The sequence below is a fragment of the Oryza sativa genome, chromosome 10, assembly GCF_034140825.1.
Source record: "Oryza sativa Japonica Group chromosome 10, ASM3414082v1".
Classification (NCBI taxonomy): Eukaryota; Viridiplantae; Streptophyta; class Magnoliopsida; order Poales; family Poaceae; genus Oryza; species Oryza sativa.
Genome location: NC_089044.1, coordinates 4,428,473 through 4,450,083, shown reverse-complemented (window position 1 = coordinate 4,450,083; position 21,611 = coordinate 4,428,473). Strand labels below are relative to the sequence as shown.

The 21,611-nt window shown below is 41.6% G+C and overlaps 1 protein-coding gene and 1 pseudogene across 1 annotated transcript; both read left to right on the top strand.

Annotated features, from left to right (window-relative positions):
* The first annotated feature begins 1,198 nt into the window (after positions 1 to 1,198).
* Positions 1,199 to 10,010, top strand: LOC136353798 (uncharacterized; annotated as a pseudogene).
* A 7,030-nt stretch (positions 10,011 to 17,040) lies between these two features.
* LOC107275824 (WAT1-related protein At5g64700) lies at positions 17,041 to 21,244 on the top strand. The gene is made up of 7 exons (XM_015758415.3): positions 17,041 to 17,380; positions 18,636 to 18,698; positions 19,707 to 19,823; positions 19,913 to 20,159; positions 20,320 to 20,478; positions 20,596 to 20,747; positions 20,882 to 21,244. The coding sequence occupies exons 1-7, from the start codon at positions 17,157 to 17,159 to the stop codon at positions 21,024 to 21,026; spliced, it is 1,107 nt and encodes a 368-aa protein (XP_015613901.1). The 5' UTR covers positions 17,041 to 17,156; the 3' UTR covers positions 21,027 to 21,244.
* Positions 21,245 to 21,611: the final 367 nt, after the last annotated feature.

Sequence of the window (21,611 nt, the reverse complement as noted above, 5' to 3'; positions counted from 1 at the left end):
ATAGTGTGCACAAATAAATTTATTTTATATGATTTAGATTGTATAATTGTTTAAAATTTTTTATCATAAAATATTTTTAACATCTAACTAAAAGAGGAAAATAGGAGAGAAGAAATATGTGGGGGAGGTGATATTTTTTCCATCTAACTAAAACAGAAAAATAGGAGAGAAAAGAAAAATATGGGCGAGGTAAGTACACATATGCATACTGGCACTGGTGGAGAAACCATCTTTCGTCGGTCGGCCGATTTCCACAATAGTCCCGGATGCAATAAAAACCGGGGCTAAAGATGATCTTTAGTCCCGGTTCAAAAGGGTAACGGGCATATTTGATCTTTAGTCCCGGTTTGTGTTACCAACCGGGATTAAAGATCATCTTTAGTCCCGGTTCGAATGCTGTCAGGACCTGTCAGGCCCCCCCGGGATCTTTAGTCCCGGTTGGTAGCACCAACCGGGACTAAAGATCTTAACTTTAGTCCCGGTTGGTAATACCAACCGGGACTAAAGATCCCGGTGATCTTTAGCCCCGGTTGGTGCTACTAACCGAGACTAAAGATCTTAACTTTAGTCCCGGTTGGTAATACCAACCGGGACTAATGATCCCGGTGATCTTTAGCCCCGGTTGGTGCTACCAACCGGGACTAAAGTCCCACCCCTATATATATGTCTTCTTCCTCCTCCAGCTGCCCGAGCAAGCTTCAAAATTTCTTCAAAAAAGAGGGGAGGTCATGCCAAAATTTCTATTGAATTTATTTTGGTGATTACATACAAATCGGAGGTGCCTAAAAGGTTTGCAACTTCATCCTCCAATGTTTTTTTTGTCATACTACATTTGCACCTATGTTTTGCACACTTTTTTTGTCTCCAAAATTTAGTTGTAAGTTGATGAGAGAGAAAATGTGTGTGGGGAAGAAAGAATATATAGAAATTTAGTTCATTTGCTAAACAAGATTTTATAAAATAGTTGAGAAGGAAAACTCTAGTGAAAGTTAATATTAAATAATAAAAAACAAACTAAAATAAAAATTAAAAGAAGTAAAACACATTAAAATTAGTTTAAAACTTTACAAATAGTTTTTAAGAATTATTTGGTGTAATATTTTATGATTTTTGTATGAATAAAGATATCTTATAATTATTGTATGACTGTCATTATTGTAAGAATAATTATTTGTGTGCGGTTTTTTGACTCATGTAGATGGATCGGCAATGGATGTACGCTGACCGGCGGTCCAAAGAGTTTATTGACGGCGTGCACTATTTTTTGAGAGTGGCCGAAGCTAACAGGCAAAGGGGTTTTATTTGTTGTCCATGCAATAAGTGTAAGAATCAGAAGGAGTATTCTGCATCCAGGACTATTCATTTCCACTTGTTTGAGTCGGGGTTCATGCCAAGCTATAATTGTTGGACATCCCACGGAGAGCAAGGTGTTGAAATGGAAGAAGATGAAGTGGAAGACGACAATATTCCGGACTTTGCTCAGTATGTTGGATTTGAAGGAAATCAAACGGGCGAGGAGGAAATAGCTGCTGATGGTAACGACGTTGCGGATGATCTTGGTCAGATGTTGCAGGACGCCAGGGAAGACTGCGAAAGTGAAAAGGAGGCCCATAAATTGGACAACATGTTGGAGGACCACAGAACTTCGTTGTACCCAGGTTGCGAGCAGGGGCACAAAAAGTTGGATACCACTCTGGAGTTGTTGCAATGGAAGGCAAAAAATGGGGTTAGTGACAAGGCATTTGGCGATTTATTGAAACTCGTCAAGAACATTCTTCCGGGGGGGAAACAAATTGCCCGAGACAACGTACGAGGCTAAGAAGATAGTCTGCCCGTTAGGACTGGAAGTTCATAAGATTCACGCATGTCCGAACGATTGTATCCTATATCGCGGTGAGGAGTATGAGAACCTAGAAGCATGCCCTGTTTGCAAAGCACTACGATACAAGATTAGACGGGACGATCCAGGAGAAGTTGACGGGCAGCTAACAAAGAAGAGAATTCCTGCTAAGGTGATGTGGTATTTCCCTATAATACCACGGCTAAGGCGTTTGTTCAGGAACAAGGGGAATGCTAGAATGTTGCGATGGCACGCTGAAGAGCGTCAACAGGACGGGATGCTGAGACACCCCGCCGATGGTTCGCAGTGGCGAAACATCGACAGAAAATTTAAAGAATTTGGAAAGGACGCACGAAACATACGGTTTGGTTTGAGTACGGATGGCATGAATCCTTTTGGAGAGATGAGCAGCGGCCATAGCACTTGGCCCGTTACGATGTGTATCTACAACCTCCCCCCCTGGCTATGCATGAAGAGGAAGTACATAATGATGCCGATTATTATTCAAGGTCCCAAGCAACCTGGTAACGACATCGACGTGTACCTAAGACCACTGGTCGAAGATCTTAAACAGTTGTGGAAGAAGGAAGGTGTCCCCGTGTGGGACGAGGACAAACAGGAGGAGTTTAACCTACGAGCGCTGCTGTTCGTAACCATCAACGATTGGCCTGCACTTAGCAACCTATCCGGACAGTCCAACAAGGGGTACAAGGCTTGCACTCACTGTATGGATGAAACAGAAAGTACGTATCTTAAGCACTGTAGGAAGGTTGTATACATGGGTCATCGTCGATTCCTTGCAGCAAACCACCCGGTACGGAAGAAAGGCAAGCACTTCGAACATAAGGCTGACCACCGTACGAAGCCTAAACATCGCAGCGGGAAAACAGTGTTTGCTATGGTTAAAGATCTTAAAGTAGTGTTCGGAAAGGGGCCTGGAAGCCAGCATATAGAGAGCGAAGATGGTCACGCGGCGATGTGGAAAAAGAACTCTATATTTTGGGAGTTACCATATTGGGAATTCTTGGACATACGCCACGCAATCGACGTGATGCACCTCACTAAGAACCTTTGCGTAAACCTTCTTGGCTTCCTAGGTGTATACGGAAAGTCGAAAGATACACTGGAAGCACGTAATGATCTGGAGCATATGGAACAACGCGGCGACCTTCACCCGGAACCAAAGGAGAAAGGAAGCCATTACTTGAGTCCAGCCAGCTACACTCTTAGCAAGGCAGAGAAGGAAAGTATGTTTGAATGCTTGGAGAGCATAAAGGTACCGTCTGGATACTCCACGAATATCAAGCGAATAATAAGCACGAAGGAGAAGAAGTTCACAAACCTAAAGTCTCATGACTGTCACGTGTTGATGACACAACTGCTACTAGTTGTAATAAGGGGTATCCTTCCAGACAATGTCCGGGCAACAATAACAAAGCTATGTGCATTCATGAACGCAATTTCGCAGAAGGTCTTCGATCCGGATAGATTAGAAGCCCTTCAGAATGAAGTGGTGCAATGTCTCGTCAGTTTTGAGTTGATATTTCCACCTTCATTTTTCAATATAATGACGCATCTGCTTTGTCACCTTGTGAAAGAGATCCGTATTCTCGGGCCTATGTACCTACACAACATGTTTCCTTTCGAGAGGTACATGGGCGTTCTGAAGAAGTATGTTCGTAACCGTGCTCGTCCAGAGGCAAGCATCGCCAAGGGTTATGGAACAGAGGAGGTCATCGAATTTTGCGTAGAATTTATCGAAGACCTTCGCCCAATCGGGGTACCTGAATCACGCCATGAAGGGAGACTACGGGGAAAGGGAACTCTCGGAAGGAAAGCAATAATGACGGTAGACAACAATTTATTCCGTAAAGCCCATTTCACTGTTCTGCAACACTCTTCATTGGTAGCTCCTTACATCGAGGAGCACTTGGCTCTAGTTCGCGCCAGGAACATCGGTAAGTCCGATGCATGGATTACACGGCATCACATTAATACTTTCCCCGCGTGGCTACGACAACATCTCATGGGTAACGAGTCGATCAACCAACAACTTGCCTTCCTGGCGAGGGGACCGTCTGGGTCGATCGCGACATTCCAGGGATATGAGATCAATGGGTACACATTCTACACGAGAGCCCAAGACATGAAGAGCACGAACCAAAACAGCGCTGTTCGTGTCGATGCCATGGGACACGATGGAACAACTGCCACGTATTACGGTGCCATCGAGGACATATGGGAACTTGACAATGGTCCTCTCAAGGTTCCTCTGTTCCGGTGCCAATGGGTTAGGTTGACTGGTGGAGGCGTAATGATTGATGACAGTGGGATGACAACTGTTGACCTTAACAAGGTTGGATACTCGGACGAACCTTTTGTCCTTGCCAATGATGTAACGCAAGTTTTTTTCGTGAAGGACATGTCTAGCAAAGGAAAGAAGGGCAGAGGGCCTGATGAGCCTAAGCGTCAAGTGGTTCTCCCAGGCAAAAGAAAAATCGTCGGAGTTGAGGACAAGACTGACGAGGATTACGATCAGTTGGATGGGCAACCCCCTTTCACGGTGACGATTGACCCTAGCATCCTCCTATCAAATGAAGACACCCCTTACTCACGCAGCGATCACAAGGAGGGAACAATAGTGAGGAGAAAGTACGTGCGGTCAACCGTCACCGCCGATGTAATGCCGTAATTATTGTGTACACGATGTAAACTATTTTGGATGTATTGATTATCCATATAAATCAATTGATGTATGGCATATGTTAATTACGCACGATTATTAGAGGTTTCAACAAGTTTAAATCATGTATATGTTAGTTATATGTGATACTTACAATTTTTAAAAGTTTTAAATCACACAGGTGGCAATTTCATATGTATGTTAATTAGAGTTTTTAACATTTAATTTACTAGCATTCATATGCTAATTATAATTGACTAGAGGATTTTTAAAAGTTTTAAATCACGCAAGTGGCAATTTCATATGTTAATTAGAGTTTTTAACATTTAATTTACTATCATTCATATGCTAATTATAATTGACTGGAGAATTTTTAAAAGTATTAAATTTAATATATTTTTAAAACTATCATTCATATATTAGAGTTTTTCACAATTTAATTTACTATCTTTCATATGCTACTTATATATGACTATTCGAATTTTTAAAAGGTTTAAATCATGCATGTGGCATTTACATATGTTAATTAGAGTTTTTAGCATTTAATTTAATATAATTCCTACGCTAAGTACATATGATGATTACAATTTTTATTAATTTTAAATCATGCAGTATGTACATTAATATCTTAATTAGAGTTTTTACCAATATAATAATATCATTCATATATATGCTAAGAATATATATATATTGGAATTTTTATTAATTATAAGTCATATATTTGCTTATTACGATTTATCCACTTAATTTATTACAGACAAAAATAATTTTTCGAAGTAATTGTCATCAATCTTTGTACTTCAAATAATGTTAATGCATTAACTTCTATTTTATAAACACATATGTAAGCGAAAATCATATGCAGTGCTATAATCTTTAGTCCCGGTTCTTAACCCTAACCGGGTTTAAAAAGAATTTCGAAATAGCGGGAAAAGATATTTACTCCCGGTTGTTGAGAACAACCGGGACTAAAGATCTTTTCTTTACTCCCGGTTGTTCTCAACAACCGGGAGTAAAGATTTTTTCTTTACTCCCGGTTGTTCTCAACAACCGGGACTAATCTTTAGTCCCGGTTGTTGAGAACAACCGGGAGTAAAGATCCAGGGGTATATATATTCCCGGTGCGCCCTTGTCTTCTTCACCAACACTTAAACGTTTTCGGCCGATCGATCTCTCTCGGCCTCTCTCCTTCGCCGCCACTGCCTAGGGCAAATCCCCGCGCCGACGCCGCCGTATCTCGCCGTCGTCTCGAGCTCGTCGTCCTCGCCGCCGCCTCCCCCTCCTCCGCTGCCGCCGCATCTCTGGGGTGAGAGCCGCCGCATCTCCCTTCATGCATCTCGATCTCTCCGATCTCGATCTCTCTCCGTCGCCTTCGACGCCGCCGCCTTCGACGCCGCGCAACGCCGCCGCCGCATGCCAACGCCACGCCGCCGCCGCCGTCGCCACGCCGCCGCCGCCTTCGCCGCCGCGCGCGCAATGCCGCCGCCGCCACGCCACGCCGCCGCCGCCACGCCACGCCACGCCACCGCCACCATGCCACGCCGCCGCCGCCACGGCCCCACAACGCCATGCCGCCGCCGCCGTCGCCACGCCGCTGCGCCAACCGCCGCCCCGATGCCGCCACACCGCCGTTAACGAACGAGAACAAGAACGATCGAACGAACGAGAGCGAGAACGAACACGTCAACGTACGTTGCCGCGACAACGTGAACGAGAACGAGAACGATCGAACGAACGTGAACGAGCTAGGGAACGTGAACGAGCGAACGAACGAGGACGAACGTTAACGTGAAATGCAATATATATATATATATACATGTATATATATATACATGTATATATATATATATATATACATGTATATATATATATATATATACATGTATATATATATATATATATACATGTATATATATATATATATACATGTATATATATATATATATATACATGTATATATATATATATATATACATGTATATATATATATATACATGTATATATATATATATATACATGTATATATATATATATATATACATGTATATATATATATATATACATGTATATATATATATATATATATATATATATATATATGTTACTTCGCATTTATCCTAATACATTTTTTTTATCTTGTAGAAAAGACGTGTTGTCGGAGTCGTCCGTCAAGCCTGAGTGGAAGAGCTAGCCCTAGAAGGAATTGGAGCAGGCAAGTGACGTAATAATATAAATGATTGTTATATTTGTAATGCAATTAATTAAGATTATTAGACCTGTAATTAGACTTATCATATAAGATTGTGTAGTGTTCTAATATTATTTGAGTTTTAATATAAGATTATTTTATTGCAAATTAGACTTAGTATGACATTATTGACTACGGAATTGGTGCGACTCCTAGGAATTGACTATTGTAGTCTTAATTAGACTTAGCATATACGCACGAAACACTTAGCATACATTACTATTTTAGTCTTAACATGTAATATTATTTGAGTTTTAATATAATATTACTTTATTTGTAATTAGACTTGGTATGTAATTATTGACTACGGAATTGGTGCGACAAGTAGCAATTGACTATTGTAGTCTTAATTAGACTTAGCATATACGCACGAAACACTTAGCATATACATGACTATTTTAGTATTAGCATGTAATATTATTTGAGTTTTAATATAAGATTATTTTATTTGTAATTAGACTTAGTATATAATTATTTACTAGCTAGGGTTGTATAATATACGTCACCTAGACTTAGCTTATATCACGATTTGTAATTAGACTTAGCACGTAAGGTTGTGTAGGGTTCTAATGTACGACATTTACACTTAGCATACATGACTTAGATTGTTAAAACATAAATGTCTCGTGACTTAGCAGATGTTTCTTGTATCAACAGATGGCTGACCGCGATGAGGAACAGATATTGTACGATACAATCGCGGAGGGAAGCAGCCAGTACTGGAATGAAGAAGAGGGGAACGAGGATCCAAACCAGTACTTGAACGAGGAAGGGAACGTGGAGAGGGATGCGGAGGGGAACCAGCAGGGGCACGTGGAAAGGGATGTGGAGGGGAACCAGGAGGAGGAGGCTAGTGGTAGTCAACCCTCCGTTGGACAGAAGAGGGCACGCGGGCAACGAGGTGCAGCGAAGAAGCTTGAGGGTCGGCACATCATAACGGAAGTGGAAGAAGATGGACGTCCTAGTGCCCCGGCCGAAGCCGCCAAGAACTATGTACGTCACAGCGGTTGGGTTGTGCGGGATAACGTGCCTGTCAGTACGGTGTACTGGCGAAGAACAAGGGCACGCGGAGATCATGAGAGCTTTGTCCCAGATTCGGAGAAAGAGATGCTGTGGACCACAATGCTCGAGACATTCACCCTTCCTGCGGGTACAGAGGACAAAGTGAAAAGGTGGACTCTGAAGAAAATGGCAGAACAGTTTCAGAGCTTCAAGGGAGATCTGTACCAGAAGTATATACTGAAGGGGCAGACACCGAACTTCGACACATTCCCAAAGCTAAGGGATCACTGGGACGAGTTCGTTGCATATAAGACAGGTGAACAAGGGAAGGCGATGATGGAAAGAAACAAAGAAAATGCCGCCAAGAAGAAGTACCATCACCACTTGGGGTCAGGAGGCTATAGCGTCGCGATGCCGAAGTGGGAGCAGATGGAGGCTAGCTTGATTGAGAGGGGTATCGAACCGGCAACAGCCAATTGGCCGGAACGATCGAAGTTCTGGTACTATGCTCACGGTGGAACGCTCAACCCAGCTGATGGCTCACTGGTCTTCGGCTATCAGATACAAGAGGCTGCACGATGACTAACAGATGCAGTGGAAGCCTCCTCTCAGGGCACGTTCCGACCAGACAGAGATAGGGACGAGCTGACACTCGCCCTGCAGACTCCAGAGCATCCAGGACGAACTCGAGGGAAAGGGGTGATTCCTTGGAAGATTGGTTTCAAGGAGGACATCCACACGTACAGGAGTCGGATGAGGAGCAAGAGAGATACCGAGGCGAAGATTGCAGACCTAGAGTTCCGGGTATCGAGCTACGAACTCAACATGCAAGAGGAGGTGGCAAGGAAGGTTGATGAACGCATGGCCGCACATCGGTCCCATGATCCCCAGCCGACCATTCCTCCTGCAATGGTGAGCCCGTCAGGAAACCGTAGCAGCTGCGCCTCAACGGGGCAGGTAGGATCACAGAGCATGGACGCCATGCAAACACAGGACGAATCGACCTGTCCCGTTGATGACATCACTCAGCGGACACCATGTGAGCTGCATATTCCTTTGAAGAACTTATCAATAAAGGTAAGATTTAGCCATTCCGCTAGTTGCTGCTTATATATGTTGATTACTAATAAATAATCTCTCACAACATGAAGGTGGCGTCGGGCATGGCCATCCCAACGGACCCTTCAGGTACTTACCACTGCAGGCCGATTCCAGCAGGATACTCCAAGGTCGAAGTTGAGTTGGTCGAAGGCGCGTACGAGGACCTCGAGCTGGATTACCCTGGAGGAGACGGTGAGACGCATCTACGAGACACATGCCATGCCATTATTCTATGGCGCAGGCGGTACATCATCCTCCCTGGGCGACAAGCGGCGTCTCGTGCACCATCTCCTCCGGCTCCGCCATCTCCTCCTCAGGATCCTGCACCGTCTCCTCCTCATGCTCCGCCAGCACCGTCTCCACCTCAGGCTCCAGCATCGACTCCTCAGGATCCTGCACCGACTCCTCCTCGTGCTCCTACACCTACTCCCCCGCAAGCTCCTCTTCCGGCACCTTCAAAGTCAAGGGCCCCCCCAGCTCCACCGCTTGCCCACATAAGGGCAACAAAGAAGGCGAAAGTTGACGCCGCCAAGAACAAGGACCCGGGGTACGATTGCACGCAAGAGGAGCTTGACGCTTACGTTGCATCAGAAGTCAAGAGACAATTCAAGCCTCGAAGTCCAGAAAAGAAGATTCCTATAGACCCCAGTGTCAGGAACTTCTTCAGGGGTATGTCTGCATCTGTCAAGGAGGCCATCAAGCTATCGGACTATGAGCGAACGCTGAAGAAAGCATCTTCTGGAAAGTCCAAACCAGTCCCTCAGCTTGGAGAGCAACCAAACCAGGAGATCGAGCCGTTGGTGACCGGTAAAGAAATGACGATAGAACAATTTATTACTGACACCGGTCTAACTACGGATCAATTGCTAGGAGTCGCACCAATCGAAAAGGCGGAAGTGAAATACATGTACGAACTCGGTAAACCGCTTGTCAAGCCTGAGCTGCTACAGTCCCTACCCACACAAATGTACAAGTTCCATCAGCTGTACATGGAGATGAGCGCCACCGGTAGAGAGATGATCGGAGCGAGGATCAGGGACACGGACTTCTTGCAAGGAGATGACATTCTCTGGATCAATTTCAGGGGAATCTACGAACTATACCAGCTGGACGCCCTCGACGTCTCTATTATGAGTTGCTGGATTTTGTAAGTATATCGTTCAGTTAGATTTCTTACTATACGTCTCCTTTAATTAATTAGGTCCTTGTATATAAGTAGACCATAGAAAATAATATACTCCCTTTTATCGTTGTAGAATGGAGATTCAAAGGGCCCGACGGCGGAGGGTTTTCGATACTGGATTCATCGACCCTCGGAAAGTAAACGTCGCAATGCTAGACCAATATCCACAAGAAACAGAGGACAATCTCGTCCATCTCCTGAAGGCGCAGCATTACAAGACGTTCATACTGTTGCCATACAACACAGAGTTAGTTTAATTTTACTGTCTTCCTACATACCAAATTTCATTCCCGTACGAACTTGCTAAGTGTTTCATATGTAATGCATCCCACGCACATTGCAGATTCCACTGGGTGCTTTTACTCATCGACCTGGAGGCCTGCACCGTCAACGTATATGACTCAATGGATAAAAAAGAGTCTACGTTTGACAAGGTTTTTGAACTTATAGACAGGTACCGTCATAAGTTCCTTTGTTAATTAAGAAAATCTTGTTATGTTAATTGCTACTACGAATCATAGCTTTAAACTCCATGTAGGGCTTGGTATCGGTTCTGTCATTTGGTCCGCGGCAAATGGAGAGAAAGACTTAGGCGGAAGTTCAAATTTCCTGTGAGTACACATGCTCTACATTTATATTTCTCCGATTCAAATACATACAAGTGTATATTAATTAGATCTCTCGTTGTTTGTCATTTATTTGTAGTGCGCAAAGCAAAAGCAGGGAACTAACTTGTGCGGCTATTACGTGTGCGAGTATTGCCACTGCCTTGCAGACCAAATCATCACCACAAGAGAGCTCGATGTACGTACAAATAAATTCAAAATTTCATTACGTAGCGATTTCTTGTTTAATTACTAATCAATTTCATACATTCATATAGTTTATTCGCATGAGGGATAACCTGACCACACACAAGGAATTTATCGCGGCGGTTCAAGAACAACTCATGGGATTCATCAACGAAGAAATCCTTGATCCCAAGGGTAAATTCTACTACGACGGAAACACAATTCACCGGTCCTTAGCTTCTGAGCTAGCAGCGAGTACTACTACGTCGAAACCGTAGCTAGCTAGGACATATAATGGATTGTAATTAATACATGACTACATATGTTTCTATATGCATGTGTACACATTTTCTATAATGTAAATATATTTTGTTCATATATATATCTATATACATATGCATTTGCATAACATATATATGTATAAATACATATATATATATGTATGCATATATATGTATTGAAACATATATATGCATGGTTTATATATATATATATATATATATATATATATATATATATATATATATATATATATATAAACCATGCAGCAACAGGGGCATGCAAAAAAAAAAGGTCAGCTCTATATTTAGTCCCGGTTGGTAACACCAACCGGGACTAAAGATGGCTCAGCCGGCCACGTGGCTGAGCCCTCTTTAGTCCCGGTTGGTGTTACCAACCGGGACTAAAGATCGATCTTTACTCCCGGTTATTTCACCCGGGACTAAAGATAGCGATCTTTAGTCCCGGATTGGTACTCCCGGTTTGGAAACCGGGACTAAAGGGGGGTTACGAACTGGGACTACAAAGGGTTTCTCCACCAGTGTGGACAGGAGGGGAGGGGTATACGGGCTCTTTTTTCAATTTTTTTAATCCTTTTGTATTTGGATAAATCATAAAATATTTTTTTCATCTAATTAACAGAGGAAAATAGAAGAGAAAGGAAATATGTGGGGGAGGCACATAGGCACGTACACAGGCATACTTATTGGACGGAAGGAGCGGGATATGTGGGCCCTTTTTTTTATCTCTTTCTATTTGGATAAATAAATCCAATAGTAAAAAATAATGGGTCCACCGTATATTAGTAAAAATCGACGGCTAGATAATTTGTTTGTTCTCAGAATTTTTGTGATTTTTCTAATTTATGAAATGCCACGTGGCGGTGTTGGAGCGATTGTAGGAGTGCTATGTGGCGGCTTGAGAACATTTATAGTATAATTAATAGACTTTTAATATATAATAATAGAAGAAAATAGATTACATCTCCGACCTCTACCCGTAACCACACAGCCAAACTCCGTTTCCTCTACTCCAGACCGGGAGAATTTACTATTTGCCACTCTCTCAAAATGCCAGTGCTCAAATGCCACTCTCCCAAATTTTTATTCCCAAATGCCACCCGGGCCCACATGTCAGCCTCACTCATCATCGGGTCCCGCATCACTTTTGTTTGAATAGAGAGTGAGGCTGACATATGGGCCCGGGTGGCATTTGGGAATGAAAATTTGGGAGAGTGGCATTTGAGCACTGGCATTTTGAGAGAGTGGCAAATAGTAAATTCTCCCTCTGTTCGAAGCAATTCCTGCCAGGTAATTGTCAGCATGGTCTAGTACTCTGTACCCTTGTCATATCAATAATTCAATCTTGATTCATTCTGGGACTGTTTGGTTCTCGAAAATGAAATTTTTCAGTATCACATCAGACGTTTAATCGGGTATTGAAAATGGTTTTTGAACACGAATAAAAAAACTAATTTTATAACTCGCCTCGAAACCGCGAGACGAATCTTTTGTGCCTAATTAATCCGTCATTAGTACATGTGGGTTACTGTAGCACTTGTGGCTAATTATGGACTAATTAGGCTCAAAAGATTCGTCTCGCGATTTCTCCCCTAACTGTGCAATTAGTTTTTAAATTTACCTATATTTAATACTCCATGCATGTGTCCAAATATTCGATGTGATGTTTTTGGGAAAAAGATTTTGGGAACTGAATAGGGCCTGATTTGTAAGTCTGTTCGAATTTACTCTGGATAAGAAACTTACTACTTCCTCTATCCTATAATATAAGGCGTGCACACATTTTAATATTCAACTTTAAAAACATTTGATCAATAATTATTATAAAATAAAATAAATTTTATTTGTTAAAATTAATATTATTGGATTGATATTTAAATTTACTTTAAGATGGTTATAAATTTGTTACAACAAACCTTATTGTATATGAGAAATTTTAAGTCAAAGATTAGTTTTGAAGACTGTACCAAGTTTGACTATATCTTGTATTATGGGATGAAGGGAGTAACTATTTTAAGGAGCTTTCTGATTCCGAGAGAATCTAAAGTGGCCAAAAAAAACTCCTCCAATCAGACATTCGGAAAGCTTGACAAGCAGCTGGACACCGGGGCTGAGACAAGAGCATGACGAGAGCATGATAAGAGCAACAATGGATTTATGGTCACAAGAGATGAAGGGAGCAGCGTCTACAGCGGCTGATGCCTTGTGCTCCTGGTTCTATTTGCCCTTAATTTTGCATCCATTAGTGTTCAGCGGCAGCGGCAGCAGCAGCAAGCTACGGCAACTCCACGGGCCATCACAGACGCGTTTGTATTGTTCAATAAATTAACTGCAAGACAACAAATGACTTGACCTGCTTGTTTTGTTTGTACCAAATGGTCAATGATTTAGTTAATCCAGCCTGTCTTTGTTTTTTTTTTGTTCTTTCCACAAACCTGACTCTTCCTTCAATGCATGCCTAACAAGGTTGATCTCATCTTGTTCGCTGCCATTTGGTAATTACTAGAATTTTGGTAACACGACAACTGCTGAACTCGCTTCGTCTTAAAATATTACTTTCTCTGTCCTAAAATATAAATATTTTTACCTACAAATATGGGTATATGTATTTCTAGTTATGAATCTGGATATATATATATATATCTAGATTTATATTTTTTATATAAGATGGGTTAACTATGAATCTAGATATAGTCTTAAATTACAATATTTAATATTTTGAGACAAAGAGAGTAGATGGTAAAAGAAAAATCAGAATTAACCTACTAGCTAAGACTGCATTTCTAGCTATCAACGTGCACCACAGTACATGTTTAGGTTCATAGCTATAATTGAATTTTTCGTGGGATGGATGCAGTACTACTTTTTTTTCCTCTACCTATGATGGGTTTAACCAAATCTTAATTAAATGATTAACTAATATAAAAAATTTTGAATTTGATATCAGAAAAATGATATTGGTATATTTGTTGTGAAAAAAACTTTGATACAAAATATACTATTAGTCATTTTTACACAAATATATATGGGTTAATTTTATCCATGCCATTACAACTTTGCTAATTTAGAAAAATGCTATTACTATTCGTGATATCTGCTGGGTGTCACTAAAATTTTGCAAAATGAAATTGTGGTTTGACGGGCATGTGTCAGGCTGAAGTTGACTGGCATGCTGAGTCCGAACAATATCTCCTTTGCCCATTATTCGGCATTGCGGATTTTATATCGAATAGTGTCAAATTGTGATCATGGGCACATTGAGGTATGAGTGGCTATTTATGCGTGTATGGATCCCACTCATCCAAAATTATGTGGTGGTCACAAATTGCACTGGATGATATAATGTTTGGGTGCCCACAGAAATTGTGTCATCGCTGTCACATTTTCCGTCCCTTCCGTCTTCTTTCTTCTCTCCGTTTCGTCTCCTTCCCGTCGGCCGACCGTGCCTGCTGGTCCTCAATGAACTGCCGCCACGCCTTCAGCTCCTTCCTTCACCTTCCGGCATGCTCACAAGCCAATGCCGCCATCTTCAACTCCTCGCGTGAGCTCTAGGAAGGCCGGATCAACGCATGCGTGCTCCCTAGCCGGTGTCACCACCATCATCACAACCTCCTCATTGCGCGAGCTCTAGGGAGGCCGGATCCAAGCCTCCTCCTCGCGAGAGCTCCGAGGAGGCCGCATCCAGGTGCGCGTTGTCTGCGAGCAGCGTCACCTCCATCTTCACCACCTCCTCCTCGTGCAAGCTCTGGGGAGGCCGGATCCAAGCGCCGGCCACCATATTCACCTCCTCCTCTTTGCACAAGCTCCAAGGAGGTCGGATCTAGGCTCCGCCGCCATGTGCTAGATCCAGGTGCTACTCTCATCTTCACCTCCTACTCCTCACCGTGGATGGAGAGGTGATGGTGGTCGCAGCTGGCGTCAATTGCTGCTCCACCTCCGTGTTCTTCATGTGCGTCGGCTGTTGCCCTCATCACTTGATGCTCCGCCGTCCTCACCGCGTCATCCCTCTCTGCCATTGACCTCACTCCCTCCCTGGGCTTTGGCGCCGGTAGCCTCACCCGCTTCGCCGGAGCTTGCTAGTCGGCCTCTGACCTCTCTCGCTGACTCGCTCCCTAGCCTTTGGTGCCACCAGCCTCTCTCGCTTCGTGGGAGCTCGCTGGTTGGCATCCTTGCAGCCAACCCCTTGATGGGGAGAAGAAGGAATAAGATGGAATGGATGGAAAATGTAACGGCGATCGCATGGTTTCAATTTTGGAAAATTTCAGTGGCACCCAACCGATATCACAAATAGTTCTAAATCGGCAAAGTTACAATGGCATGGATCAAATTAACCCAATACATATAGTTAGAAGGAATGAAGTGCATGTGAAGTGCACGGATGGTCTCTAAACTTGTACAGATGTGTCATATAGGGCTTGTTCAGATTGTAGCCAAAATAAACCTTACCAAATTATGGCATTGCCAAAATTTTGGCAGGATTTCTTATGTATTTACCAATTTGGCAACAAACTAAATGTAGACATTTTTTAGCAACTTTACCAAAAAAATAATATGGTTGATAATGACATCAATCTAAGCAGCCCCGTAGTTTCCTAAACTTCTAAAATTTATTTTTAGGTTCTTGAACTTATCTTGGGTATCATACGGCATCATACAGATTCAAACGGGCTGTATGTAACTCACAGTGTCCGCTGATGTTGTATGCCAACCTATATGTCAGTCACACAGAAAAAAATTAAATTAAAAACATATTTTCTCCTCTTAGGTTTCTCCTCTCTATCTTAAATTTTTTTTAATTTTATCTTTTCTCTTCTCCACCTAAGAGGAGAAAAGATGTTATTAATTCATTTTTTTCCATGTGACTGATACATCGGTTTCATTGACACTTATGTGCAAGTATGACATGCCGTGTAAGCGCATGGAGCGGGTTGGAGACTGATTGGACCTGTATAGTTTTCAATGTTAGTTTAGAGACCCAAAAATACGTTTTGAGATAGATCTAGATGATTCATCCTTATAAGTTTTTAGAGACCGCTTGTATACTTCACGCTTAGAAAAGGTAGCGATGAGACATACATATTGGTGGACATGGAGAACTTCCTCCGTCCGAAAATAAGTGACTTAGATACCCTTGTCAAATGAGGTTATTTTTACGATTAAGATGGTGGTTGAGAGAAGATAAGAAGGAATTTGAATAAGAGGTGAGTAATGACATAAGTAGTACTTTAAACTTGTTACTTATTTTCAGATAATTTTTAAATCAAAGTGGTCACTTGTTTTGGAACGGAGGAAGTGGTATCAAGTTTTTTAAAACCTACGTTCCAAAAATGAAGTGTTTTTTTATGGATGGAGCACTAAGTTTTGTTAATGCCTAGGAATTTTGGTAACACCAAATAGTATTTTGTTTTATTAATTCGGTATAATCGTGGTGAAAGTGGGTCATAAAAACTGAGGTCAATACTCAGTACTAAGAGCAAGTTTAATAGTATAGCCAACTACTAGCTCCAAATCATCTATAGCCAATGTAATAGCCAATTCATACAATAGTTGCTTACTATACTATTAATACTTGGTCCCACCTGTCATACACACATTATGTCTTAGAGTCCGTGCTGCAGCTGGCTACAGATCTGTAGCCCGCTACTCTTCTTTATCTTCCTTTATCTTTTTAAAATTGTTTATAGCTGGCTTATATCCTGCTATTTTACCTGTTCTAACACGTCGAGCCAAAGAAAAACAAATCAATTCAGGTGCACATTGTTGCTGCATTAACTATTACGAGCTGCTACCAGTGCAAGGCCAGTGACGCATTCGCATTAACTATTACTCTCTGTCGGCAGCTCTCGTGCTCATCCAGCCATCCAGGGAATACATATATCGGACCAAAACCCTCGCATATGCCTCCAAGTCTTTTCCTAGCTAGCCAGCAACATCTTCAGATCGATCCCCCCACCAAGCCTGCATTTCATTGCGGGTGCACGCAGAGATCGAGGAGAGACGATCACCACCATGGCCGGAGAGATCATTCCAGACGGCGGCGGCGGCGGCGCGGTGTTGGCGGCGGAGAGCGTGATGCTGCCGGCGAGCATGGTGCTGGTGCAGCTCTTCTCCGTCGTGCTGGTGCTGCTGTCCAAGCTCGCCCTCAGCACCGGCATGCGGCCGTTCGCCCTCCTCGCCTACCGGAACCTCGTCGGCGCCGTCGCCGTCGCGCCTCTCGCCTTCATCTTTGAGAGGTTAATTATTCGTCGCTTATTCGTCATCTGCAATGGCGACTTGGCCAGCTTGTATTATTCCTTGCTTTCTGCATTGAACATATATGGTAGTTCTTGTTGGATTGGAATCATCTGCTTCCAAAGCTACCATACCTATTTGTCACTGACTGGTGGACATATATGGTTCATCGGACTCATATGTCAGTAACATCTGATAAAGATACATATCTTTGAAGGTAGGGGAGCCTAATCCGTTCTTGTTTGGTTCACAACGCTGTTGTTTCTCTGCGCATGTACACAAGTATAATTTGAGGTTTAGAGCATACATCCTTGTATGACGTTGGAAGTACATAGAAAATATTACTCCAAATGTTGTCCCCAACGTCATGCACTAGCCACGGGGTATATTTTTGTCTGCATGCGTGCACCATTACTCCGGCCCAGCCCGGCCATCTCACAAAGTCTTCACTTGTCTTTCTTTATTTGTCTCAAAAACTACATCTTGAAGATCACCAATTGCTTTGAAGTTCGAGAAAGTGCATACAAATATATTAGATTTTTCAGTCAGAGACAAATTGACTAGAGTTTTTAAAACTAGCTAGAAGGCATAGTCTTAAGGAGTAGTAGCATTGTATTGGTAGGTGTGAGGTAGATCAAAGTAAATGTTATTTTAGGACGAAGTTAATTAGTACTCCTCTCAGTCCACGAGTATATATGTAGTATTATTTTATCATACATTAATCATCAATTAACACTGGTACTACCAACTAACATGAATAATCTCGTACTAGTACATAGGCCCTGTTTGAATCGGGAGGGCTATTAAATAGTCCTTCAGAATCTTGCTATTTAAGAGTATTAAACGTAGATTACTAACAAAATCCATTCTATAATCCTTAGGCTATTTTGCGAGACGAATCTAACGAGGTATATTAATCCATGATTTGCTATAGTGATGCTACAGTAATCAGCCGCTAATTATAGATTAATATACATCATTAGATTCGTCTCGCAAAATAGCTTAGGGGTTATGGAATCGGTTTTGTCGGTAATCTAAGTTTAATAATCCTAAATAGCAATATTCCGGAGGACTATTTAATAGTCCGGAGGATCCAAACAAGACCATAGAATCTCGTACCAACTTTAAGTAGGGGTTGACTGACCTTTACTTTATTGGTAGTGGAAATATAAATGGACCTCAGCGGAAGCACCCTTGCTTGTCTTCTTTTAAGATCTTTATTGCCTTCCTGATTTTTGATCTTTTTGTATGTTCCAGGAAAAATAGGAAAATCCCGAGCATTGTGGAGTGGTGCTGGATTTCGCTTAATGCTACATTTGGGTTGGTATTTTTTTTCCAGATTAATCAAAGGGACTCTCACTTATATGTTTGCCAGTCAAATATTACTCTCTCTCCGTTTCTAAATATTTGACGCCGTTGACTTTTTTAAATATGTTTGACCGTTCGTTTTATTAAAAAAATAACTAATTATTAATTCTTTTCATATCATTTGATTTATTATTAAATATACTTATATGGATACATATAGTTTTACATATTTCACAAAAATTTTTGAATAAGACGAACGGTCAAACATGTGCTAAAAAGTTAACGGTGTTAAATATTTAGAAACGGATGGAGTAATATACTAGCATACATTGTGTAACTTGGAAGTAGCTATAATATAAAGGAAAATGTATGTAGCTTTCCAAAACGCATCGGGGGTTGTTGGATGTAACCCCTCACCCATGCACGCGCTTTGATTTTTTTTCCTTTCCCGCTTGTATGTATGTAATTACACTATAATAAAATATACTCCCTCCGTCCCATAATATAAGGGATTTTGACATTTTGCTTCCACTGTTTGACCACTCATCTTATTTAAAAAATTTGTGTAAATATAAAAAACGAAAAGTTATGCTTAAAGTACTTTGGATAATAAAGTAAGTAAAAAAATTAAATATAAATTCCAAATTTTTTTGAATAAGACGAATGGTTAAATAGTGCAAGTAAAATGTCAAAATCTTTTATATCAGAGGACGGATGGAGTATTTACATTGACAGATGCTTATAGGAAAATTTTTAATTAAATACTCTTTTTACTTTGTAAAGAAAATCCACAATTTTTAGTCACAATATGCTTTACAAGCTCAATGAATCCATTATCTAAAAAAATATGTTTCACTAAAAAAAAAGGAAAAAACACAATGCATCCTAATATACTCATATCGCTTCAATGTGTACATAAAAACTTTGACCATGTTGACTGCTAGAATTTTTTTTTTGCAAGAATATAATATCTATCTAGTCCAACTGTGATTTCACAAAAGTACAAGAATCCTAATGTAGGGTAATCCTATCAATGGGGCTGTACTACTATGGACTGCGAAGCACCTCCGCCACATATTCAGTCATATTTCTGAACCTGATTCCTATTGTCACGTCCATCATTGCAATCATATTCGGGTATTCGCACTTCTCATTAATAAGTTTTTACACTTAGTTACAAAACATTACAACTAACAACCTCTCTCTATGTTTACAAATTTCATCAGGGCAGAGAAGTTGGTGTTTACAGACTGGCCTGGCAAGATAAAGCTCTTCGGTATCATAACATGTGTGGGAGGAACAATGGTAGTGAGCTTGTACAAAGGGAAACTGCTGCATCACCCTTGGCCTTCCCACCTGTTGAAATTCCACACGCAGAAAGCATCAGGCTATGCCTATCATCACAATTTGTTAGCCGGTACATTGTTCTTGTGTGGCAGCTGCCTTAGCTACGCCTTTTGGTTCATCATACAGGTACCAAATCAAGTCTTTCAAGTTGAAACCTGCCAATTTCAGGTTTATGCTTGTAGTTACTTCTCAGGGAGTTGTAGTGCAATGTATGGTTCATGCGAATCGACTTTCTGAAGCGTTGCTACTTTCAGATTGTAATTTTTTTCTGCAAATGCAACTACAGGTTAGGCTTGCGAGCGTCTTCCCGTACAGGTATTGGGCAACTACGCTGACATGTCTTTCTGGAAGCCTGCAAGCCTTTGTGATTGGCATTCTGATCAGCCCTACAAAATCTGCCTGGACCCTCAAATGGGACATGCAGCTTCTGACAGTGGTTTATTCAGTAAGAACATTACCATCCAAACAATAACTATGATGTTTTGTGTAGTCTAGGTACTACTTCATCCTACCTGTTTGGTTTGAAATATGAAATTATATGTTGATGTGCTGATTCTACCAGGGGGTGTTCAACACTGGTATCTCATTTGTCCTGATGTCATTGGCGGTCAAGCATCGTGGACCGATCTACCCATCCATGTTCAACTCGTTATCGCTGATCGTGATGGTGATCATGGACTCAGTGTTACTTGGTACAAGTATCTTCTTAGGGAGGTGAGTTCCTGTTCTTGAGCAGGGATATAAATTTCACTTTCTTTGGAACTACATACTTAGTTCTGTAGCAAATACGACAAAATGGGAATGTTCTCTGAATATATTATGGGACTGTTTACTGTCATGATCTGCAGCATTCTGGGGACAGCATTCATCATTGTGGGGCTGAATGCGTTTCTATGGGGGAAAGGCAAGGAGCTGAAGCAAGCTGTGGCGCAGCACACCAGCCACAAGCAGAACACAGACCACAACGAGCAGGTTGGAGATGAGATAGCATAGCATATCAGCACTATGATTGAATGAAAGATGATGCTTGGCAAATTTGCGATGATGACGATAAAAATGTCTAGATAGATAAGGGATTAGCATGGTAGTTTGTAACTAGTTTCCGGTGCAAACAAAAATATGGTACAAATGAAGTTATGAAAAGTTTGCCACCAACTCCTCGTCCTTCTTTTAATTGACACATTACAACTGGATAACAATTTTCGTTTATATATCTATGGCTGATTACCCAAAACAGGCTGTCTCTAAGGGCGTACGGCCGGAGCGCCCACACAGGACCCCCAATTTTCACGGGTCCCCTAAGCCCCAAACTTTAACACTAGATATACAGCCCAACAAGAAAATTGTAGCCCAACTAATTCTAAAAATTGTCATTTTTTCCACATTGTTTTGGCTTCGATCGCGCGTTCGCGCTACTTCGGCCTCCGGGCTGCGGCCTCACCAATCGCCAATCATAACAAACGAGAGGAGTAAATGAATTGTATGTGTAGTTGATTTTTCTCCAAAGTTTTATTCCCAAAGAGAAGTGGGCCCTGTTCAAAATCTTGAAGTTTCTGAAGCGACATGATTGTTTTCCCA